We start from the raw sequence: 24,559 nt of genomic DNA, 5'->3' as shown, positions 1-24,559 counted from the left end.
CCTCAAAATTCTGACTTTAATCAGAATTTGAGAATTTCTACTTAAATCTAAGAATTCTGGCTTTATATATATACATATATATATATTTGTGTTTTGAAAAAAATTAGTGTGCATATTTGCTTTATTTTCAAAGAAATTGTGCAAAAAATGAGTGCGTATGATTGCAACTTACAACATACTACATATAAAATTTTAGGATGAAAATAACAAAATAAACCTACTTTCCCCCCCTTTAACCTCAGTTTGCAGTTTGTTGAGTGACCTCACAGTGTCACTTTTAAATCACTCTACAGTATTGACCTCCTTTTACTTTAGATTTATGATGCTGGTACAGTGAAGAACCCCACCCTCATCACTCTGTCTGCTGTCCAGTCATAACTCATTTAACACGTGGTCATCGACACGAGAGCAAAGCCAGTGTCCACACAGCAGAGAAGCCAGTTTTAACATAAAAAAAACATTTAAAAAATTCCTCTAATTGATTCAAACCTGCTCCGTTTCCTCTGCTCGACCAACCTGCACACACTGAAACCATCATTTCAGCCAGAACACAGAAGTCTGCACCACACCCCGAAAATTACACCCACTAAACAGAGTCAGAAAGAGGGAAATACCAAAGAGCCACATCCTGACATTTGCATGGAGAAAAAAAAAAATGCATAGCTGACAGATTTCTTTAATGTTAGAAACAACAGTGAGAGCAGAGCTGCAGCAGAACTGCAGCCTGAGGCCGGGTGAGGCCGGGTGAGGCCGGGTAAGCCCTGGACCCTGTGTCACTTATCTTGCATGTGAAGTTTAGTGCAGATTGGTCATTTACATTTAAAGTTACAATGCACTTCCTGTTTTGGGTTAGGGTTCGTTATGTTACGAAATTTGGACACCAAATCCAAAATGGTTGATTTTTTGTTTGTCAGGAACTTAAAAAAAGAACCCACCAGGTACCAGGAACTATCACTGATGGAAGTGTGCAGTGGAAAAACACCATTACTGCGTCTTTAGAACTTAACAAGATCACCCTGTTTTTAAAAAGGTTCCCTCACAAAGGAGGGAGGAGCCGGGACACTTACTGCCTGGGGCTTGATCGTCGTGGTCGTCAGGAAAGAGATCGTCGAGATTCTCTTTGCTGGAGTCCGAGTCCTTTTCCTCCTGAAAGAGAGGAACGACAAAAGGATGGAGGACAAAGAGGTAATACTGAGGGAACATGATGTTTTCCAAACATTTCTAACACATCTGCCGCTTTGTTGGCAGGCAAATATGTGTCAAAGCCCTGTGAGGTCATGCAGGATGGTGTGTTTGACAGTGTTTACTCTCACCACATAACACAACAATGACACAGCTCATCCACCGTGCAGTGTCAAGTATCAAACGCCAACAGCTACTCATCAAAAGTACAAATGAAGCACCCAAATAATGCTTTGCTTTGTGAGTAGAAGGCGGCATGGAGGACTCACAGAGGGCGACAGGTCCTCGTCGTACTTCTTCAGCTGGTTCATGAACTCCAGGTGCTTCTTCTCCTCCTCCAGCTGCGCCACGCTCTGCTCGCTCTTCTGCAGCTTCTGCTGCGTCCCGGCGAGCTCGTCCCTCAGCCACTGGTTCTCCTGGCAGAGCCGGCGGACCTGAGACCGCAGCTTCTGCTTCTCTGACTCCACGGAGCTCAGGTGGCTCGACAGCGCCATCATCACCTGTGTTAGGGCGACGCCACACGTCAACAACGTTTACCCTGATAGCAGCTCATACAAGAGACGAACAAAGTTAACATATTTAATAAAAATTTTATCTAATAACATCTTTCATATCCTGCTGTTAGACTCCCCCACACCAAAGCCCATAGAGAAAATCAGCATTTTTAGCTCTTGAGGACAGAGTTGCTGCAGGTCTACTGCTGCCTCGTGTGGTCAGTTTGTGTCGCTTAAATAAATCCAGTCACAAATCAACACATTTGAACTAACAGATGAAGGCAGCAGCGGATTAACATCTCCTGTGAGCTGAGATGTAAAATCACTGCATTAATCAAACTACTTTGGTCAATTTTTTTAATTTGCAAACATACCAATTAATTCATATTTTTAACAATGCAACAGGTTAGAGATCCACATTTTATTAAAATTAGTTCTGTGGAAATCTCTTTAATAAACAAGCAAAATTGGTATAAGAAAAATGAAAAAGTAAACATCCCAGCCTTAGTTGTGTCAGTAAAAACTATATGATTTATATGACATTAAATAGACTTTAGAGAAAGACGGACAAAGGCACTGTGGTATTTGATGAATTGAACAGTGTGGCTTTGCTCTGTTATTACTACAGACTTGTTTCTCTGCAGACCAGAGCAGCAGCATTTTTTTTGTCCACACAGAACAGCTGAGCTTGTGTATACACCCTGTGGTCCACCAGGACATTCATTCACAAACCTCTTTGCTCTTCTGTTCTGTATCACAGCCGTTCATGGACTGCACAAAAATTCTGAATTTTCTAAATGACAGGAAGTCGACCATTTGGGATTATACAATACCAATGTTAGAGGTCTTTAGGATAATCCAAATCATATGAAACCAGGCACAGACATTCAAAAATATGAATCCCTTTAAATGTTTGCCTTACTTTACTCGGGTGTTGCCTGGTCTTAGTTTTACATATAGTCACACGTATTTTGTTTTACATATTTTGACTCGATGATACTGTATATTGTCACTTTTTTATTTAACTAGCTGTCATTTGTTCGCCTTTTTAATCTTTTTACTAAAACACACACACTGACTTTGAACTTTAATATTTCTCCAGTGAACCTTCAACATTACATATTATTAAGTCGAATGACATATCATGTTAGTCGAGTAATTCAGCATTTAACCTTGATTAAATGAAATAGTTTATGTACAACTAAAAGTAGCATGCGAGTATTTGTGGACACTTTGTCAGTGTCTAAAAAGCTATTGTGGCTATTTTTATTTATTTATCCTTTATTTAGCCAGGAAGTGTCCCATTGAGATACAAGATCTCTTCTTCCAGGGAGTCCTGATCCAGATCAGCAGCAGAGATTTGTACAAATAGTAAAATAAACAACAGAAGAAGGTGATTTCTGTGACGCTGCCGGACACGTACCTGTGCCTCGCTCAGCCCGAGCTCCAGCATCTCCAGGGACTTGCGGATCATGTGGGACTTCTCCTCGACGAGGACGCCCTCCTCGTCCTGCTTCAGGCAGCGCAGCGTGCCCAGCAGGCCGTCCAGGATGGAGTGGTGCTCCTGCTTCAGGGCCTCCAGCCCCTGGATCACCTGCTTGGTCCGGGAGATGATCTCATCCTGGGACAGCTTCTCCCCGGGGTTCTCCTCCTCCTTCACGCACACCATTGTGGACATGTCCTCACGCATCCTGTCCAAATCACAGCAGGGGGAGAAAAGTGTGAGCCGAGCAGAGAGAAAACTACAAATAAATGCTAAATTGATTCACAGTGTGGAAAACAGAATCAAACTACTAAGGATGAAACAATTACTCGACCAATCGATTACACATCGATTACTAAATTAATCGTCAACTATTTTGATAACCGATTTATCGATTTTTTCACGATTAAAACAAGAATTTGGATCGTTTCAGCTTCTTAAATGTGAATATTTTCTGGTTTCTTTGCTCCATAAAACAAAGAAATCATTCAAACTGAATCATTTCCGTTTGTGGACAAAAACAAGACATTTGAGAACATCATCATTTCCAGGTTTGGCAAACACTGATCAACATTTCTCTACATTTTCTGACATTTTAGGGACCAAACGATTATTTTAATGAATCGATTATGAATATAATCGTTAGCTGCAGCTCTACAAACTTATCCAGGGCTGCAACTAACACTTATTTTCATAATCAGTCGATGACAAGTCGTTTGATCGATAAAATGTCAGAAAATATTGAAAAATGTTGAAACCAAACCTGAATGAGGAGGTTTTCAAACGTCTTGTTCCATCCGCAAAGGAAAATTAATCTGTTTTAATTATATATGGGTATATATGTATATATATATATGTGTGTATGTATATATGTATATGTATATGTATGTGTGTATATATATATATATACACACACATATATATATACACACATATATGTGTGCGTGTGTGTGTGTGTCTGCGGAATAAACGTGTGTAATATCTCCCATAATCACCAGCTTCTAAGCGCTGTAGTCTATCACACATAATCAGATTTTGGAAGATTAGGGAAGGAAACGGATGAGTTTATTATTGTTTCACATTGTTTTATAATATGACGTTAATATGCACAAATTAGCCTAACCTGGCAGAGTTATACTTATACGTTCTTTTGTTCCCACTGACACACACACACAGACACAGACACACACAGACACACACACAGAGTTAAGAGGATTATGACTGAGTGCTTTGGCAGCACATGAACTGAGCTGCCTAATAAATCTGCAGACCGTCTCCAAAGCGACTGAAGTGAAGTTTCACTGCAGGTCTCTGTGAAACCAGAGTGGAGGGTGTGACTTTTCCTTTCATGTTTCAAATGCCCACCACACCTCAGCACTACAGCGCAGCAGTGGAGAAGACACCAGACTCCAAACCCTGAGCTGAGCTGAGCTGAGCTGAGGAAAGATCTCTACAGAGGAGATCGCTCCATGTGACTCAGCAACCAGCACCACAGCCAATCAGCTGAGAGTGGAGCAGGAAGCCCACGCTGTGAGGAGCAGCAGCAGCAGCAGTTTTAGCCTTAACAACACTGCAAAAGCACAAAAATTCATTCTATATCTGAACATCCATCCACAGTGAGAAGTGTAAATTAAATCACCAACTGTTTTCAGAACCACTTCATCAGTTTGCAATAATTAAAACAAGTTTCTCTGATTTTGCAGCTCCTAAATGTGAATATTTTCTGGAAAATCATTAAAAAAAATGAAGTTGCAGCCTTAATAACATTACACAAAACTAATCCTAAATATGAACATCAATCCACGGTATTTTTTTTTAAAACCACAACAACACAGATAAAAGGTACATTTTTATCCACTGAGATCACATAATATCCAACTAGGGCTACAACCACTACTGAATTATTAATTCAAGTAAAAATACTTCTAAAAACTCATTAAAACTGAATCATTTTGGTCTGTGGACAAACTAAAACATCAGTTTGAGGTTATGAAAACACTGATTGACATTTTCCAACATTTTATGGAGCAAACAATTAGGTTGCAACACTTGCAAAACCAAGAAAATCAATCCACCACGAAACAGATGAAGGTCCATTTCTACCCACTGAGATCACGTAATATCCAGGTAGGGCTCGATTATTAACACAATGAATAGGTAATGAATCAATTAAAACTAGTTTTCTGATTTTTCAGCTTCTTAAATGTGAATCATTTCTGATTGAGTTTGCTCCAAATAACAAAGAAATCCTTCAAACTGAACGGGGTAACACTGAGCAACGTTTTCACACATTTTACGGCCCAAACAAGTTACTGATTAATCACTGAATTATGAACTGATACCGTTGCAGGCGTCTGCAGGTGTTTGTCAGACAGAAGTGAAAGTGACAGCATGAGTGTGTCTTTATTTTTGATCAAAGATCAGTCTCAGTGCCCAGAGCAGCACCGCAGGGGAACGCAGAGGAAAACTCATTTTTGATGTTAACGTTTGAAATGTAAATAAGTGGCTTAAAGCCGAGCGTCCCGGGGAGAGGAGATGCTGCAGCTCTTTATGTAAACAGGCTTCAGCAGTGGTGCAGTATGTGTTCAATACCAGTGAAGAAGAAGAGGAGGAAGAGGAGGAGGAGGTGGTGGAAGAGGAACACTCAGTGCCTGCTCCGGGATGGAGCCGCTGGCAGGGTGAACAGCAGGAGCACAGAGAGAAAGAAGAAGCATCTTAGTCAGCGATGTGTCGACTCATACAGTCATTACAGTCGTAAACAATCTCTGCAGGTTCAATTTAAACCTCATCCACACAAAATAGGATAACATGATGATTTATTCTGTGTATTATGAACAAACAATGTCCTCAAGGCTTGGCCTGTATGGTAATATTTGATTTAATATTATTCTATATTCCATTCCTCAAACAAAAGCTTATCCCAAAATGTGACTGAAAAGGAGCAGAAAGAAGAAGAATCTTATGTTATATGCACCTATTACTGGAAATGACGATTAAAAGCTATGTTTACGACACATGTTAATTGCCGTCACAAACATAAAAGGGAAAGAAAAATTCACACGTCTGAGATAAAAAATTATTCTATATTTTAATTATTTTCAAATAGATTATTCTCTTGATTAATCAATTGGTTGTTTAGTCCATAAAATGTCTGAAAATGCTGAAAAACCTGGAAGTGATGACGTCTTAAAATGCATGGTTTTGCCTGCAAAACCAAAATTATTGAATTGCAATAATAATTAATTAAATTATTAAATGATTAATTAATGAGTAATTTGTTGGTTATATGGAGCAAGTTTCTGTTTCAGTTTCTCAAAATGCATAAATGCTGCATTTGCATGAATAAAGTTATGTATGAAGTGTTAATTATTGCATTATCATTCATAATTATTATTGCTGGCCTCTTGAGAAGCAGAAAGATGCAGTAAAATTGTCGTCACTGCACTTTTACTGTTCTTATTTATTTATTTTGCATACGCAGCAGAAATGAAACTGCCAGAGTCATGTTTCTGCTCGGTTGACAATTTAAAGTCTGGTATTAATCCGACGTTATCTGTGTTTTGGTTTCACTGGGACACGAGTCTGACGCTGTAAATGTCGTGTTGAGTGAATTAATGTGACAGATGCTGTAAAAGCCTGGTGATCAGAGGCACTGCAGCGTAATCTGTGGATCACTACAAAACAGCCCATTCACACACACACACATGTGCTGTACTGATGCATTCAACAACGTTTGCATTTCGCTCCATTTGCCAAGTTTAAAAAGACATAATGAGTGAATCATGTGACGACGATAAGACCAAGGAAACAGCCGGGGAGTCACGAGTCATGACACAGCCCGAGTGAATCTGAGGAAACGACGACGAGCGTGAAGTGTGTGAACAATGAACACATTTGAGGTTTGAAAGCAGAAGTGACAGATGAGTGAATCACTGAGACACAGAGGGTCCAGCTAACGCTTCTTTTCTGAAGTGATTCATCTGTTCTCAGTTTTTCAATGAATGAAAAAAATGTCCATTCATGTTTCACAAACCTTTTTTTTTTTGTCCACAAACTAAAGGGATTTCTTTGTTATATGGAGCAAAGAAATCAGAGAATATTCACATTTAAGAAGCTGAAAAATGAGAGAAACTTGTTTTAAAGACAAAAAAAAACCAAATAAAAACAAAAATGCAACAAAATACAAGCTTTGAAGTAAGCAAATAAACAAGATGGCGGGCCCTGCCATTGTAAACAATGAATGACTTAATTCAGGATTAATCATAACAACCTTATGCGGCATGTTAAATAATGATAATCAATTATTTTTTCAGTTATTCAACAATTATTCAGATCCCACAGCTATCAGCTAATAATGATAATTACAGAAGTAAGAATACATTATAAAAAATGACTTTGATGACTCAAAAATGACAATTCTCTATTAGCTGGGTTGTAATTTGAAATAACCTTAGTTTAATTGAGTTATTAGGAAATCAAAAATGAAGATATTTTGTTTAAATCTTCTGTTTCTTACTCATTAGTAACCTGAATGTGTGAGGTTTCGGAGAGTTAAACACACACTTGTTTTTCTTCCTAAAACACTCTGCAGCACTACAAGAAAAATCTCAGTCAAGTCTATTTACTTTGCACTCATACGACTGTAAACACCTATTTATTTTAGATTTAGGTCTGTTGAACAAAAGTCATATTTTAAAGGGTATTTGGCAGATTAGACCTGCCACCACCACCACCACCACCACAACAACAACAACAACAACAACAACAACAACAACAACAACAACAACAACAACAACAACAACAACAACAACAACAACAACAACAACAACAACAACAACAACAACAACAAACTCTGCTGTGAAGAACGGGCACATTACTTTTTTATCCCACCAGTAAATAAGGCCAACACACAAAACCTTTGGGATGTGTGTGAGGCAACAACAAGCTGTGCCAGGGGAGCATGGGGTTGTTAGCCTGAGGGGGGCGGAGCCACGCAGGTTGTCAAGAGTCTCTCCTTTGGGTGGATTAAACATTAAATACTTCAGGGAAGGGCAAACAAAAACAAAACACACACACACAAGTACAGAGACTGCACTGGGTTGTCATGCACTTCACGCTCATCATAATAATACGTGCACACAAAGGCGCGACACAAAAGAGGCCCTTCATCAAACCCATATGTGACCACACCATTTAAAAAGCCGCAGCCCATACATTTTTGGTCTTCGTGGATTATTAGCTTTGCCAGAATTTGTGTCTTCTGTGAGGGTTACATTTAAAATGTGTTTGTGGTCTGAAGCCAAACAATCAAGATATTTGCAGTCGGGAGATGTTTTGGAACAGTCCAGAACACGTTTAGCACAACCTCCCAATTAAGGAAAAACATACGTACATTAGTATTTCAGCCACTTTACAAAAGCCCTACTTAGTATCTTACTTCTTAATTCTCTCCAATAACAGCCTTTTCCGAGTGAAAACGAAGGTTTAAGCCACTTTCTAAGCCACTCACTCTCCCCACACCAAAGTCCATAGAGAAAATCATCGATTTTACGTCACAGCACACAGGAGTTGTCGATCCACTGCTGCCTCCATCACAAAAATTTAAATGTGTTGTTTCGTAACTTTGGTGTTCAGAATCCTTTGTTAAGATTTACACAAACTGACCACACGAGGCAGCAGCAGCAGACCAGCAGCTCCTGTGTAGCCATGAGCTAAAAACACTGATTTTCTCTATGGAGGCAAGAGAACGCAGCAAACACATTATTAAAATAGCTAAGAGTTAACTGGGCATATATTTAATAGGTGAGCCTTTAGTTAAGTGGCTCAAACGTGTTCAGTTAGAGAAAGCGTCCATGACACACAATATGTCAGTAACTCACACACCCACACTTCAAAAACTCTAAACGGTCCCTGCTGTGGACACCTCTGTCTGTGCTGTGACACCCACACTGAGACCCACTGTCCCCTGCACACAGGCAGCTTTCAGAGCCCTCACCCGGTCTGAATGTCAATGACCAGGACGTCCAGCGTTCCAGTGTTTGGGTATTTAATCTGTATCATTGTAAAAAGTCAACCAGTTGGGCTTCTTATTGGTTTTAACAGACATTGTCACATCACCTCAGCCCTGGCTGCTCTTCACTGGCTCCCTGTACATTTAAGAAGTGATATTAACATTTTATTGATGACTTTTACAGCTCGTATGGCGCTGGCAGCCCCTAGCAGCCCCTAGCTACATGTTCACAGTTGTTGACGCTGTACAATCAGGGCTCCTCGGCTCTGGAACTACCTGCATGAGGAGATAAGGCTCGCAGAATCAATAATGTCTTTTAAATCACATCTTAAAAACCTTTCTGGTTTATTTATCTGACCCTTTATATGTAACAATATGTAATTACTATTGCTATAAAGTGCCAATTCGTGATTTTCTTAAATGATAGCCTACTCTGTTGTCCATCTATTATCAGAATGTGGCAGCAGCAGCAGCAGCAAGCATTTGGCCAGAAATTATGAAATTTACGAGCTTTCTTGAATGCATTTTGAAGCTGCTCCTCTCAGCTCGACACACTGAGAACCCGACATTACTGTCCATATTAGAATTGGGCATTTAAAGCGAAGATGAAGCAAAAATAAAATAAAATCTACTTGCTGATGTAACTAATCAATTAACCTGTCAACTATTTTTTCGATTAATTGATTAGTTTTTAGTTCCAAAACATGTGAAATAATGTTGAGTGTCAGTTTTGAGAAGATAATTTTAAAAAACTAACAAAACTTCGAATTATTAGAAAAAATATATATATCATTAGAGCCTTACTTGACAGATGTGGGAAAAATGGAACATAAATAAAAGTTATACTAAATGAATCATATCGTTCACGGTTTACCGAGAATCGTATCGTATCGCGATGCCTTTTGCACTTTCCCAGCGTGCTGACAGGCGTGATTTCCCCGCGTAACCCCATCACTGGTCTCCAGCCTCTCACGCACATATGGCTGAACCAGAAAAACCAGTTGGCCTGGACTCATTCCTGTCACCGTGCTAACTCAGCGTTAGCCCCGCGGTGACAGTTCCGGTGCTCCAAGCGTCTAATTCCCGTACCGAACGTAAACACCAGCCGCAGCAGAGGAGACAGTGTGGAGGGAAGATTCTTTACACAACACCGGTGTCCGCACTTAGAATGAATATGTGTCCTTTGACGTCATGTCACTCTAAATAAAAACATGTTTACACAATAAGAAAATGTCAGAAAGTGGCTAATTAGCTTCAGAGAGCGCTCCAAGAAATACACGGAGCCCATTCTTACCGTTCTCTCAGGACATCCGTTGCCAGTGTAGCCGGACTGTTCCGCCGCTTCCTTGTCCCTTCTCCCGGATAAAATCACGACCAATCAGAGGTGGGGGCGCCGCTCCTTTACTGTCAGTGTTCAAATATTTGAATACGAATATTCGAGGGTGACTTTATTTCCAAACTGGGGAAGGAATCCACTGCACGGACCGCCGCGGTTCACTGATGTCCACTGAGCTACGTAGCTACACGTTTAGCTTCACCTCCGCTCTTCAGTCTGAGCTCCAGCGGCTCCATCGTGACAGCGACTGCTCCGAGTAACTAATGCCGACGGGAGAGCGGCTTCGTGGGGGGAGAAGAAGCCGCAGAGTGGCCGCCCATGGAGATGACAGCCCGGTGGTCCAGTCACTGACTGACTAACTGACGCTGCGTGAAAATGGCGTCACCTGGTGCGACCCCCCCCCCCCCCTCTCCCGCCCCTCCTCCTTCAACTGGCTAATGATGACGTCACCTCTGTCCGGGTGAAAGAGGAAGCTGTGGTTTCTGCAAAGCAGCCAGATTTTGTATTTAATGAACACATTAATTTATTTGTTAATTGCATATTATCTATTTATGGACGCACAAAAGAATAATGAATAATGAATGAGATAATAAGTCATAATTATGAGATACTTTTGAGATGCCATGTCATTATTGTGAGATATTCAATGATTATTATGAGATACTTAGTCATAATTACGATATACTGTCGTCATTTTGAGTCATAATACCTCCTAATTAAGACTTACTAATATATATATTTTCATTTTTCCATGTCTATTTTCTAAATAGAGAAAGGCCCCGCCTTTATGCCGTACAACATCCCATAATGCTCACTGACGCAAAATGTGTAAGAATCAGTTGCATCAAGAAAACAAACAAGGACGAGTTCAGACCTCGTCAGGAGCTTAGAAATGTAGAAACTCTTCTGTCTGAGCCTTTAATTCTGTCCATGCACTTATGTAAAAAGTGGAAATAGTCTATAAAAACCTCAGGGGATTCAACTGAATGAAAAATACTGAAAAATGACTGAATAACTCATGTGCTGTTCCCTGAAAAATGAATGAAGCTGTTGAAAGGAAGCTCATGTCGTGACGTGATATTGAAAAATAAAATGAGGTGGAAACAGATTTTTCTTTGGTTGCATAATCCTGCTGAGAAACAAACTGTCTAGAGGAATTAGATACGAGTGCTTTTCTAATTCTTGGTAAATTAGATTAAATCAGGGCAGAAAAACCACACACACACACACACAGAGAGTGGCTGAAGAGTTGTATTATGAGGAAGAAGAAGAAGAAGAAGAAGAAGAAGGAGAAGAAGGAGAGCTGGTTTTCTTGTGTCTGACGTTTGTCCACATGTTACGTAAAGTGACTCGAGCCATGAGGAAAGTGATGGTGAAGTTTCTTCTGTACCATTCCCTGAATATGAAAAGAAAAGGGGCGACAAAAAAGCAAATTAAACATGGAAATATGTTCAAGTTAAAGCAATAAAATAAAACAAAAACACCAGGTTTAGTTCAAGTAAATTCATCTGTAAACAATTTCCTTTTAAACAACTTCTTGACTTGATGAACAACATCGTTAGTTTGTTACTTTATTGACACAAAACATAAACCATCGGCATATACGCGCTGAAAACCAACATAAAGTAAACTGTCATATTAAATTAAATAGCAACAGACGGAGCAGGTGTACCTAATAAAGTGGCTAAACTAATACAAAACAATTCACATAATAACACCGTTATTCAATTTTTGGACGGAAACTTGAATGTTTCTCAAATCTTTTGTTTTGAGGCGAAACAAACGTGTTTCACTTTACAATTAGAGATTTAAAGATTTAAAATCGACTGAGACGAGAAAACCGTGAACTTCTATGATTGATTCAAATTTGAAACCAAAGAAATCAAACTAAAGCAGGAGCAGCTGTGATGTTTATGTTGTTCATCAGTAAACAAACAGATTGTTTTACAGCCCACGGCTCCACCCACCCAGCGACAGACACCCTGGCACATGCTGTGCCGTAAAACAAACTCACCTGTTGTAATTGGCATGTCGCGTTGTGTTTTCGTCCAGAAAGTTCTTGTAAAACTTTGCCATTTCCTCCGAGTCGAGGGAGCGACGGCGTCCTGACGACAGACAGACAGAGACAGACATTTAAATCACCATGAATCCACCATAAATCATCATGGAAGCCCCCCGAACTCTCCAAATGTCAAGTGATTTAAATGTTGGTTATTTCACAGGGACGTGAAATAAACAAGTGTAACAGTGTTTCCATTTGTTTTGTGTGGGTTTTTTTTTGCAGCGATGAAAGGATAAATAAAAAAAAGAACGAATCCTCTTTACTTTTTCTTTCTTTACACGAGTTTGTGTGTTCTCACCGTTCTCGTCACGCACACCCAAGCCTTTCTCCTTCAGCTGTGAGGTGATGAAAGCGTGTTTTTCCTGCAGAGAGCGGACAAATGTGACATTACACAAGCCATTCTAGAGATAACACATATATATATATAAAGAAAGAAAGATGTCTTTCTGAACAACAGGATACACAAAGATTATATTATACAAAATCTATCTTAAATCTAACAAGGAACTGAACTTATACTGAGTTTATGTTAATATATCCAAAATATCCAAGTTTAATTTCAAAAACAAACAAACAAAAACGTTTTTTGAAAAATGAAAAAGCTGCTTTTAAATTAAGTTTAATCTCCAAAATGAAACAAACAAACAAATATGAAGAAGGAAATAAAGAGACAAAGAAGATCAAGATGAGAAAGAATGAAAAAAAGACACTTTGAAAACTGCTTCTAAAACATTAACATTTCATTTCAAAGTAAAAAAGGAAGAAACAAGTTCATTACTTGTGTGTGTAATTAATTATTAATAAAATATAATATAATAAACACTGGCGAACTGTCCAGGGTGTACCCCGCCTATCGCCCGATGTAGCTGAGATTGGCACAGCACCCCCCGCGACCCTCTGGCAGAGGATAAAGCGGTAGATGATGACTGACTGACTGACTTTGTTGTGAAGCTGTAAGTTGTGTGATGCTGCCCCCTGCTGGTGAAGCAACAGCACAGCGAGGAAACAAACACCCACCATGAGGACAAACTTGACACAAACAAACGTGTTTTCTAAATATTTAAATATATAAATGAATGTATGAATGAATGAATGTGTGAATGAATGAATGTGTGAAGGAGACACATGGACCTTGTTGAAGGCGATGTTCTGTTTGGTCCAGAACTGGTGGTTCCAGTCCTCCGTCTCCTGCCTCAGCGTCCTCAGACGTCTCTGCAGCGGGGACTCGTTCTCGGGGACGTGGTAGACGATGGGTCTCAGGTTGGACAGAGGGTTCGGGGGACCGATCCAGTCGTATGTGGAGTCGGCTGCAGGTCTGGAGTTTGACCACTGCGTGTGACGAGAATTCAAAAGTGTGTTCTTAAAACGGATGTTTTATTTCATTTCTCAGGGATGAACTGATCTGATTTTGGTAGTAGGTCAAAGGTCAAGGTTAAATATATATATAAATAACACGTAGTGTAACAAACCTTGTTGTTAGTGGTGTCCTGTTGTTTGTTGAGTCCACAGCTGCTGCTGCTGCTGCTGCTGCAGAGGCGACATTTTACAGCTGAAGACACGTTTGCTCTCAGATTCCGCCATGTTGTCAAACTCTTCATCACCACTGAACTCATCCTCACATCCATGACGACACAAACTGACACAGAACACAGTTACACGACCCGAACAGAACCGAAAACACACGTAACTACACTTCAGCTCACATTGAGCTCACGTCCTTCTGTCAGCGGAGGCAAAAAAAACAAACAGCAAACACACTGACTTCCTGTCACGTGCATCCGGCAGAAGAAAGTAAACAGGTGCGCTTAAAAACTCTCACCTCACCGTCCCGACAGATTAACCCAGCTAGGCGGGTATGGGGTTTTTTCTCCGAATACGGCAATGGAGAAAATAAATATTCATTTATTTTACTCAGTAATAATTAAAATATTAGAACAAATAGACACGAATTGCTGTTGTTGTTATTGACTGGGGCGTTTCAATTAACTTTCTTACAGCGTAGAACAAAATAAAATACACGAAAAGATCATTAGAAATAAAATATACAAGGCTATATACATATCTAAATTCATTAACTAAATGGAAAAAAGCTTAATAAATAAGTAAATAATACATAAATACATTGAGTACAGCCTAGTGTTGGTGCTACGTGACAAACGGAACAGCGACATGACAAAATGGAGCGCACCCACTGTTAGACAACCAACACTTAACACAGAGAACCAGCCGAGTAGATCATCCGTTACAAAAACACGTTAAATCTCGTTTTTAACATAGCATATATTAATATTGTAATTTCGCTAAATATTGATTATATCACCGGTGTTCTTTTACGCAGATAAATACACTTAAATCAAAAATATAACGCAAACTCCGCGTTAGTTCACTGCTCTCGCGAGCAAGCGAAGTCACCGCTAGCTAGAAGGTAGCTAGGTGAGCTAATGTTTAGCGTTAAACGGTGGAGCTGCGCACTTTCCGGCTACTGTTCACATGGCTGTACGCTGGTTATGCAGGTAAGGAGCGGATTAATACACGCGATACAAGTGCTGTTGGTGATATAAAGACTTTAAAAAGAATGATGAGTTCAAGTTATTTGGTGAAGGTGGGGCAGAGTCAGGTGACAATAGCGTTCACACGGCAGTGCCTGCGCGTCGCAGGGACCGGCTCACGTCTCTCTGCTGTTCGGGCTCATTTAATCCAGTTTAAATAATCTGAGGGGGTTCGTTAATGTGTGGATTTATAGAGGAAGTTGACTTAAAGCAAAGACTGAGTTTGAGGAAGCGCCTCACTGTGTGTGTGTGTGTGTGTGTGTGTGTGGGAGGGGCGACACCGGGCAGCGACACCAGCCGCACCGCAGTCCGTCATCCAGGCAGTTGGTGCTGAAGCAGAGCGGAGCTGCATCTTCCTCCTCCTCCTCTTGCTTCTCCTCCGTGGCGTGGGGATTATAATTTCACCTGGATGCCACTGTCCTCCAGGAGCCGCCCTGCTGTGGCTGATGGAAACAGACATTCGTCAAAAATGTGCGCGAATGTGTTCGGAGTTTTGAAAAGGTGAGGATTATGGTGAAGGAGGTGGTGATGATGAGGAGGAGGATGGTGCACATGCAGAACGTGTGTGTGGAGTGATGAAGATGATGATGATGTTGCTGATGCGAGGAAGGATGCAGCTCCTGGAGAGGCTTCAGTTCAGGGTGATGGAGAGGGAGGATGAGGTGCTTGCTGTGGTGATGCTGCGTTTTTTAGGCGATTATCTGCGGTGACATAATGCGCAGATCTGTGCAGGAGCCTGGAGCTGAGGAAGGACGGTGTGTTTAGGGAGGAAGCTTTCACCACTGGGTGCCTCCAGCTCAACACTGGGTCCATATGGAATTGGTCACAACCACCCTGAACGAAATAATTGTGATACCAGATTTTTATTGTGGCTGCAAATGCATGTATGTTGTGCAAAGGCTGTGAAACATGTTTGTTACCAATGTTACTAAAATACTGGATGCATCGCATTAAAAAAGTGACAAAATGTTGTGTCACAAAAACATGACCCAAAACAATTCTGATAATTCATGGAATTCACAAAGGATTAGTAAACAGACGCGACCACAGAGAGACAAAATGTAACAAAAAGACAGTGTAACGTCAAATAGACACATGACTAAATGTTAAAAAAGTAACCCCATGCATCACCATAAAGTTACTAATTGTTGTAATGTTACAAAAACATTCAAATAGACCAAATTAATTGTGATTCATGATTTTTAATGGCAACAGATGCATTTGCCGAATATTATTATTCAACATTCTTTTTTATTGAAATTGAAAGATGTAAACATTCTATTTCTGGCTTTGATGTCATGGCAACAGTGTCTGGACAAAAATGTGTAGGATTGAACTGGATTGGTTGAATGGATCTGTGGATTACTAATAACACTGAGAAGATTGAACACAAACGCCGTTGTAAATAAATCAAAGCGTCACATGTTGTAAGTGTGACCTCGTGTGTGCTTTGTGTTTTTTCCCATTAGAGATGTGGAGATAGATTTTCCACCAGTTGCCGTGTGATTATTTACATGTGAAGGAACCTGTAAGAGCAGCCGAATTAAAGGCTGTTGTAAATGTCTGTGCGTGTATTGTGAGGTTCTATTCAAGAAACACTTCAAGGTTTCATCCATTCTGTCGACTGAGATTGAGCTTGGCTCTGATTTGCGGATCCTGTTGTTTTAACCTCCTTTTAATTTTTCCTCCAGCCTGTTTGGGAAGCCCTTTGATGGCGGGAAAAGGATGGACCATGGTGGCCCGCAGCAGCAGCAGCAGCAACATCCCATGGAGCAGCAGCAGCAGCCGTATAATGCACAGCACCCCGCCATGATGCGCCTCTACGAGGTGCAGAGGGAGGTGGCGTCTCTGGGGCCTCAGGTGTGCACCTTCAGCGGCCTGCAGAACGACCGCGACTACAAGCGCCTGGAGCGGGAGCTGACGCGGCTGCTGCTGGAGGTGGACCAGGTGGACACGGAGGGCAAACCGGAGCTGCAGGGAGCTCGGAAGAGGGCAGCGCAGGAGGTGGAGGGGCTCCTCCGGTACCTGGAGGAGAACGCCACACATCCGTCCCGCCAGGTCATTGAAGAGCTGAGCGTTGAGGCGCGCCGCCTGGTGGACGAACTCATAGTGGCGCCTCAACGTTCTGGCGGTGTAGCCGAAATCAACGACGAGCTGGTGGACGCTCTGCAGGTGCTCGTGCTGAGGCTCACCCAGGTGAAGACTGAGGGGAGGGTGCCGCTCCGCAAAGCACGTTACCGGGCGCTGACGCGGCTGTGTGCGGTGCAGGACGTGATCGAGGGACGCACGCAGGAGCAGACCCTCTCCCTGCCGCTGTCCGGGGAAACCCACGAGGCCGTGAACCGCATCAACCAGGTGATGGTGAAGGTGAGCGTGGCCCGCGGTCAGCTGGTGGCGCTGCTGATGGGCCTGAGCGGGAGGGACAGCTGCGCTCACCTGTCACGCATCCTGACGGAGATGCAGGTGGAGCTGGACGCTCTGGATGTCTCCGGAAATGGAGCGATCAGGAATTACAGGAAGCAGGTTGTGGAGGAGATAAACGGGCTGTTGAAGCACCTGGACCTGGAGGGAGAAGGAGACGACACACGCAGGTAAGAAGAGAAGAAAGTGGAATTTTACCTACTGATTAATCTGCAATAATCTGTCTCATTTGAATTAATCTAGGGCTGAAACTAAATTAACCATCGACTATTATGATCATCGATTAATTGGTTTGAGTAGTTTTTATTTGTCCACCTTTAAAACCAAATATGAATGAAATAAAATGTGTGCAAGTTTTCTGTATTCATTGTCAGAACTGCCAGAATAAATTAAACTGCCGTTTTCCTCACCGCTGAATCCTGAGCTTACCTTACATTTGCTGTGCTTTTATTTTGGCGGTTGTCTTTTATTGTGATTTTTTTCCCCCACCGTCACAGCTGCTGCTTTGAAGCGTCACGCTGCAGACATCCTCTCCGTCACTCACTGCACCATCACAGCGCAGCTCAGTGAGATGTTAGGTGGTTCAATTCCCTGTTTACTCAGCAGCACGGGCTTTTCACACAAGCTCACGTTATGATGACGTTACCATTCTCACCTCAAACACAGCGAACGGTGTTGTGAATCATGCTGCGTGAATCATTCCCAATACAGTCTGATCAGTTTAGATTAAAGTATCACAAACTTTTACTGATGGAGCTTCAAATCAGTGTTTTTGTAGGGGAGTGGTTTACAAACTTCAATCTGCAAACCCTTTACAAAAATCCTGAACTATCCCTTTAAGGCCTCTTCAAGTAAAGTAACTTATAAAAGTAATATATGTATAAAAAATAAAAGCCATAGAAAAGTATTGAATAAGAATTAAATGGGGCCTAAGATGGAACCTTGTGGTTCTCCATCTTCAAATCCTGATCTCCCTCATTTTTAAACTTCTTCCATGGAGATAGAATAAAGGAAAATTAAAATGGAGCGACAGAAACAACCATAGTCGTTCAGGATATTCAAATGTCAGGATTAAGTGAGACTAGCTCGCTACTTGTATCTCACAGATAAATGAAAAGGCAACGGTGGCATTTGGGGATTTCTTCCACTTTTGGACTCATTTCCAAAAAAACAAACTTGTTTTGTGTGGACGGGCCCTTAATTCTCTTTTATTTTGAAGTAAATGGTATGTTTGTTTTTGTTGTTTCTATAGATATGACTTGGGGCAGAACAACTCCATCCGTGAGATCGAGTCTGTGCGAGCTCACGTCTCCCACCTGCGAGAGGGCATCCTGCGACACTGCGCCATGGGCGACCTCAGCTTCAGACCCAAAGCCGAGCTGCAGAGCCTCCTCACACACCTGGACCAGGTGGACACGGCCAAGAACCCGTGCATCCGAGAGGCCCGCCGCCGCGCTGTGGTGGAGGTCCAAGCCGCCATCACCTTCCTGGACCTCCGCGAGGCCCTGGCCCGCCGCCAGCCGGGCCCCAGCGAGCACCCGGCCCACCGGGCCGTGTGGCAGGTCCTGGGGAGCCTCTCGGACCTGCAGGCTCAGGTGCTCGGCTTCGACGGCAAGCGCATCGACAAGAGCTACATGATCCTGGAGGAGCTGCTGACCAAACAGCTGCTAAAGCTGGATGCCGTGGACCCGCAGGGGGACGAGAGCACCAAGGTGGCGCGCAAGCAGGCGGTGAAGTTCGCCCAGAACATTCTCAACTACCTGGACATGAAGACGGACGAGTGGGAGTATTGACGAGTGGGACGTGGCTGCAGGAACGAACGAGGAGCTGATAATGTGTGTAAATAAAGAAAAAAAACAAACTGCTACGTTATCATTCCATGGGCTGTAAATATGGACTCAAACCCCCAGAATGCACTGCAGCAGCGCTTTTCTGTCATCTTTAGCGATAGTCGTGGCCGACCCTGCTGAGAAGTCAACACAGAACTCCTTTTGTGAGACTCTATTTTTGTGAGCGTTTGGAGGATTTTCATCTTAAACGTCCGTGTGTGTGTCGTCTTCGTCGTGTTTGTGTGTGTGTGTGTGTGTGTCTGTGTGTGTGTGCACTTGTTGAACCTGCTGCCAGAGCACCAAACAATCCCTGCTGGTCATTTCCTCCAGACTGCACTCATTATTGATCGATTGCTTGAGCCTGATTGATTGCTTCACAGTGGCTTTTCCATCTTTCCTGGTTAATTTGAGTGTCAGTTGCTAACGGAGACGGTCGTTGTGAGTTTGAACAGTGACCTCATCGGTGAGAGACGTCTGTCCACTTTGACCGTGACAACAGAGCTTTGTCCACATTGTAATATCTACACAAAAATACCAGACATTAAAGTACTACACAGAGGCTACATTTGTTTTCCTCTTTGGCAGCCATGTTTTCTCTCAGTGCAGTGTTTTGCTCACTTAAAAAGCACAGCTCTGGTCGAATTACTAGAAACTAGAAAGTGTTGCGGTCAAAATGGTCATAATCTCACCTATAATCACAGCTGTCGTGGTCAAAATGGTCATAATCTCACCTAGAATCACAGGTGTTGTGGTCAAAATGGTCATAATCTCACCTAGAATCACAGCTGTCGTGGTCAAAATGGTCATAATCTCACCTATAATCACATCTGTCGTGGTCAAAATGGTCATAATCTCACCTAGAATCACAGCTGTCGTGGTCAAAATGGTCATAATCTCACCTATAATCACATCTGTCGTGGTCAAAATGGTCATAATCTTACCTAGAATCACAGCTGTCGTGGTCAAAATGGTCATAATCTCACCTATAATCACATCTGTCGTGGCCAAAATGGTCATAATCTCACCTAGAATCACAGGTGTTGTGGTCAAAATGGTCATAATCTCACTTGACACTAAGGCTGTTGTGGTCAAAATGGTCATAATCTCACCTATAATCACAGCTGTCGTGGTCAAAATGGTTATAATCTCACCTAGAATCACAGGTGTTGTGGTCAAAATGGTCATAATCTCACTTGACACTATGGCTGTTGTGGTCAAAATGGTCATAATCTCACCTATAATCACAGGTGTGGTCAAACTGGTCATAATCTCACCAGAAACCACAGCTCTGGTGGTCAAATGGTCATAATCCCACCTGAGCCCACAGCTGTTGTGGTCAAGTGTCTGAGCTCTTGTGTTTGTGTTTGGTGCTCGTGGAGCCGTCAGTGTGTCGTATGTTTCCAGACGTCGTTGTTGTTGTGACTCCGTGTGATTGCGTTTGTCTATAAATGGATCACAGACCGAGGAGGAGAAGTTTTTTTTCTTTTGTTTTGCTGCTGCTGCTGCTTCAGGTTTTCGTTTCTTCCCGCTGCTTTGTACTGACAGGAGTGGAAGAGTGAGTCTGAGGCTCTGATATTCACTGACTGACACATGAAGGCTGAAGCTCCCGGGGCTGACAGTCGGGGTCCTGTGTGGTAGCGAGCGCTGATGGTGATGGCAGTCGACGGAGCTTTCTAGAAACCTGGCAGAGCTGCTGCTGGAGTCAGTGAGAGAGAAGAATCCAAATCTCTGTGCCTTTATTTTCCCTTTGTGTAAAAGTAGAGACTGAACAAAGAGCGAGCAGCCACTTTTCTTTTTTTGCGTTTCTTCTGCACAAGAACGAGGAGACTCGAGCGCCGAATGTGTTTTTAAAACAGAGCAGCACCTTGGCAGATATCGCCGCTAATTATTTGCACTACTCGTCACAAAGTCCACCCTTTTTTTCACGTCAGTATTTACAAAAAAAAAAGGTGTCACTATGGTAACTCACACAACAACAACAACAACAGCAACACAGAATAATGAACTGCTTCCTGATGACCCCACAAAATGGCGTACAACTGTAGCTACAGCCACTCAGGAAGACACGCCCGCGTGATGCTAATCGGGTCACAGAAGAGACTAAAAATCAGGGATTAGGATTATTTTGTTGCGGTGGTGAGTGGGTGTGTCTTTCTGAGTGACAGCGACCGCACATTTGACCTTTGATTTAAAATGTCTGCCGGACATTTTCAAATTGGAAGCGCGTGATTTGACGCTAAAGCAGCTATGATCTAGAATTCATGTCTTTGACTATTCATTTAGTTCATTAAATGATGTCGCCACAAAGTTTAGTCCAAAAGTACTTTAAATAAATCACCATGTTACAGATAATTGATACATTTGAGTTAATTAAGACACGTTTTCTGTTGTTTCAGCTTCGTACATGTGAATGTTTTGGTTTATTTGCTCCATAAAACAAAGATAATCATTACAATTATGAATTGTTTTGGTTAGTAGACAAAAACAAGACCAAATGGACCAAACGACTAATTAATTAATCCTTCAGATTAATAGATTATGAAAATAATGGTCAGACTCAGCCCTGCTGTTCTTATTTTATTTAATTTTTTTAAAATCAAACTTTCAAACCAAAATAGCCGGGGATTAATTCAGTCATGTATTATTAACGGATTAGTTGATGAATATTTGCCGTGGCACATCACAGTTCATTTTCTGGTCGTCGTCATAGTTACTAAAGAAACACGTTTCCTCAAAGCTGGAATAACTCAAATATTTTAGATCCAAAACAAAAACAAACACCTCACACACACACACACACACACACACAGCAGACGACACACTGTTTATTTACAGTCTGGACTGGACGTCGACCCAGTGTGAGGCTTTTTCTACGGATGATGTATCAATTACATACAGTATTTTCAATAAAAACAACATAAATTTAAGATTAAATACACAAAACAGCCAAAAGATTATTTTTATCAAGAACAAATCTGAGAGAAAAAATGTGCCCGGTCAAGAAATAATCGTCGGCCAACGCAGATTATTTTTGTGCTGCGTTCCATTTGTAGGCGGAATTGGGAACGTCTCCAAAATGGCTGCCAGAGTTCAAACGCTGCGACGTTTACCGACTGCTATCGTGTAACAGCAGCTGACCCGAGAACGCGGAAACAAGACAAATATCGGTTTAACCTCTCGCCTGGACCAGTATGGCGGCAGCATTAGTGTGTGTGTGTCTGTGTGTGAGTGTGAGACGCAGCTTCTGCCTCGTGGTTTTGTGGAAATGACTAAAAACTGATCTGATCACAAACTGTAATCTCCCTCCGACTAAACCAACGTGACACACCTTTCACTTCACACCCTCCTTTTTCTATCCAGTAAAATACACACACACACACATATATACAGTATATATATGATATATAAACGTATATTCACTGTGTCTCTGAACATGAACGCTTCCACCTGAATTATTCATCAAGTGTTTTAAACTGAAGAAAAAAATTGTTTTTTTCTAACTCTCGAAGCCTCTGCTGTTGTTTTTATTAGGGACCGAGCACTCACACAGTGTGCGAGGACCTATTGTAATTCTAGCAACATAAACCGCGCACTCACACAGCAGTGTGCAAGGACCTAGGACCGTGCACAAACACAGTAGTGTGCAAGGACCGAGGACCAAGCACTCACACAGTGCGCGTAGGGTCCGAGCCCACGCAGTGGGCGAGGACATATTGTTATTCTAGGAATTATTATTAGGGACCGAGCACTCACACAGTGTGCGAGGACCTATTGTAATTCGAGCAACATAAACCGCGCACTCACACAGCAGTGTGCAAGGACCTAGGACTGTGCACAAACACAGTAGTGTGCAAGGACCGAGGACCGAGCACTCACACAGTGCACGGAGGGTCCGAGCCCACGCAGTGGGCGAGGACATATTGTTATTCTAGGAATTATTATTATTATTATTATTATTATTATTATTATTTTCTTTCATGCCACGGGATCTCGAATTTGACCCCCTGAACCTGCGTGAAAACGGACGAAAATTGGCACGCACATCAGAACTGCCGAAAAATTCGATAAAATAGTGGAATTGCGAAAAACCAATGCAAAATGGCTCAGTAGCGCCCCCACAGGTCACGTGCCTATGGAGCAGGCAAAATTTAGTTTCACTGAATTTCCCCAAATTTGGAGGGGCGATTGTTCGGCGCAAGCCGAACAAAAAATCCTTTTGACACCATGACCTCGACTCAACAGGAAGTCGGCCATCTTGGATTTGGCGTCCATCTTGGCGTTTTACAAGTTTCGTAACTGAACGAACTTATCTGAGGGCGTTCATCGTAGCAACGCGCAAAACGCGTCAAATTGTTCCAAACCCATCCAAGATCAAAAGTTATAGAAAACTTTCGCAGATTCAAAGGGGCGTGGCCACGGCAGCCATCGAAATTTTGGCGAATTTCGGCGTCTCGCCACGAAACAACACGTGTGCTATAACTTCGCCATACTTTGTCCTATCCGCACGAAACTTCATACGTGACACGAGACCCCGCCCCTGAACACGTCTACGAATGCGAACTTGACCCCAACACCATGTCGGCCATTTTGATTAACGCGTTTCGCCACTAAACAGGAAGTGCCCTGTAACTCGCCCAAAAATTGACCGATTGGCTCCAAACTTGATATGTGAGACCATGGGCCCGCCCTGAACACATCTGCAAGACATCACCTGCACACAGGAAGTAGGTTGCCCAAAACAGGAAGTGCCCTTTAATTCCGCCAAACATTGACCAATCGGCCCAAAACTTGATATGTGAGACCAAGGGCCTGCCCTGAACATGTTTGCAAACCATCACCTGCACACAGGAAGTAGGTCACCTGAAACAGGAAGTGCCCTTTAACTTTGCCAAACATTGACCAATCGGCCCGAAACTTGATATGTGAGATCAAGGGCCTGCCCTGAACACGTCTGTAAGACATCACCTGCACACAGGAAGTAGGTTACCTGAAACAGGAAGTGCCCTTTAACTCCGCCAAACATTGACCAATCGGCCCAAAACTTGATATGTGAGACCAAGGGCCTGCCCTGAACATGTTTGCAAGACATCACCTGCACACAGGAAGTAGGTCGCCCGAAACAGGAAGTGCCCTTTAACTCCGCCAAACATTGACCAATTGACCTGAAACTTGATATGTGAGACCAAGGGCCCG

General features: G+C 42.3%; 3 protein-coding genes across 8 annotated transcripts in view; 1 reads left to right on the top strand and 2 right to left on the bottom strand.

Annotated features, from left to right (window-relative positions):
• The window catches only part of klc1a (kinesin light chain 1a), a 36,787-nt gene extending 25,887 nt beyond the window's left edge, over positions 1–10,900 (bottom strand). For 2 of the 4 annotated variants that reach the window (XM_058614740.1, XM_058614741.1), the window contains exons 1-4: positions 10,464–10,900; positions 3,100–3,367; positions 1,452–1,682; positions 1,068–1,146 (exon numbers count right to left, since the gene is read on the bottom strand). In XM_058614740.1, the coding sequence (XP_058470723.1) occupies positions 1,068–1,146; positions 1,452–1,682; positions 3,100–3,366 (577 nt within the window). In that variant the 5' untranslated portion in view covers position 3,367; positions 10,464–10,900. The remainder of the gene's footprint in view (positions 1–1,067; positions 1,147–1,451; positions 1,683–3,099; positions 3,368–10,463) is intronic. The other 2 variants (XM_058614742.1, XM_058614743.1) reach the window with 2 other exon arrangements.
• Positions 10,901–11,742: 842 nt separating this feature from the next.
• On the bottom strand, positions 11,743–14,327 carry LOC131444770 (cytochrome c oxidase assembly factor 8). The gene is made up of 5 exons (XM_058615404.1): positions 14,037–14,327; positions 13,699–13,896; positions 12,866–12,929; positions 12,520–12,610; positions 11,743–11,901 (listed from the first exon to the last, which is right to left on the bottom strand). Exons 1-5 carry the CDS (start codon positions 14,190–14,192, stop codon positions 11,760–11,762), a joined length of 651 nt encoding a protein of 216 aa, XP_058471387.1. The 5' UTR covers positions 14,193–14,327; the 3' UTR covers positions 11,743–11,759.
• Positions 14,328–14,729: 402 nt separating this feature from the next.
• On the top strand, positions 14,730–20,830 carry bag5 (BCL2 associated athanogene 5). 3 transcript variants are annotated; one of them, XM_058615401.1, is made up of 4 exons: positions 14,730–15,080; positions 15,389–15,617; positions 16,808–17,707; positions 18,790–20,830. In XM_058615401.1, exons 2-4 carry the CDS (start codon positions 15,526–15,528, stop codon positions 19,328–19,330), a joined length of 1,533 nt encoding a protein of 510 aa, XP_058471384.1. In that variant the 5' UTR covers positions 14,730–15,080; positions 15,389–15,525; the 3' UTR covers positions 19,331–20,830. The 3 variants fall into 3 exon arrangements, with proteins under 3 accessions (XP_058471384.1, XP_058471385.1, XP_058471386.1); XM_058615402.1 differs by lacking the exon at positions 15,389–15,617 and having other exon boundaries at positions 14,734–15,080; XM_058615403.1 differs by lacking the exons at positions 14,730–15,080; positions 15,389–15,617 and adding an exon at positions 16,267–16,543.
• The last annotated feature ends 3,729 nt before the right edge of the window (positions 20,831–24,559 follow it).

This window comes from Solea solea, chromosome 18, assembly GCF_958295425.1.
Source record: "Solea solea chromosome 18, fSolSol10.1, whole genome shotgun sequence".
NCBI lineage: Eukaryota > Metazoa > Chordata > Actinopteri > Pleuronectiformes > Soleidae > Solea > Solea solea.
Note: the sequence above shows the minus strand (reverse complement) of the source record. Positions and strands in the feature narration are given on the sequence as shown.

Coding starts and splice junctions, on each gene's coding strand:
- LOC131444770 (XM_058615404.1), bottom strand. CDS start 14,192: ATGGATGTGAGGATGAGTTCAGTGGTGATGAAGAGTTTGACAACATGG. Junction 12,930..13,698: donor AGAACATCGCCTTCAACAAG/GTCCATGTGTCT, acceptor CGCTCTCTGCAG/GAAAAACACGCTTTCATCAC. Junction 11,902..12,519: donor CGACATGCCAATTACAACAG/GTGAGTTTGTTT, acceptor TTTCATATTCAG/GGAATGGTACAGAAGAAACT.
- bag5 (XM_058615401.1), top strand. CDS start 15,526: ATGCCACTGTCCTCCAGGAGCCGCCCTGCTGTGGCTGATGGAAACAGA. Junction 15,618..16,807: donor GTGTTCGGAGTTTTGAAAAG/GTGAGGATTATG, acceptor TTTTTCCTCCAG/CCTGTTTGGGAAGCCCTTTG. Junction 17,708..18,789: donor GAAGGAGACGACACACGCAG/GTAAGAAGAGAA, acceptor TTGTTTCTATAG/ATATGACTTGGGGCAGAACA.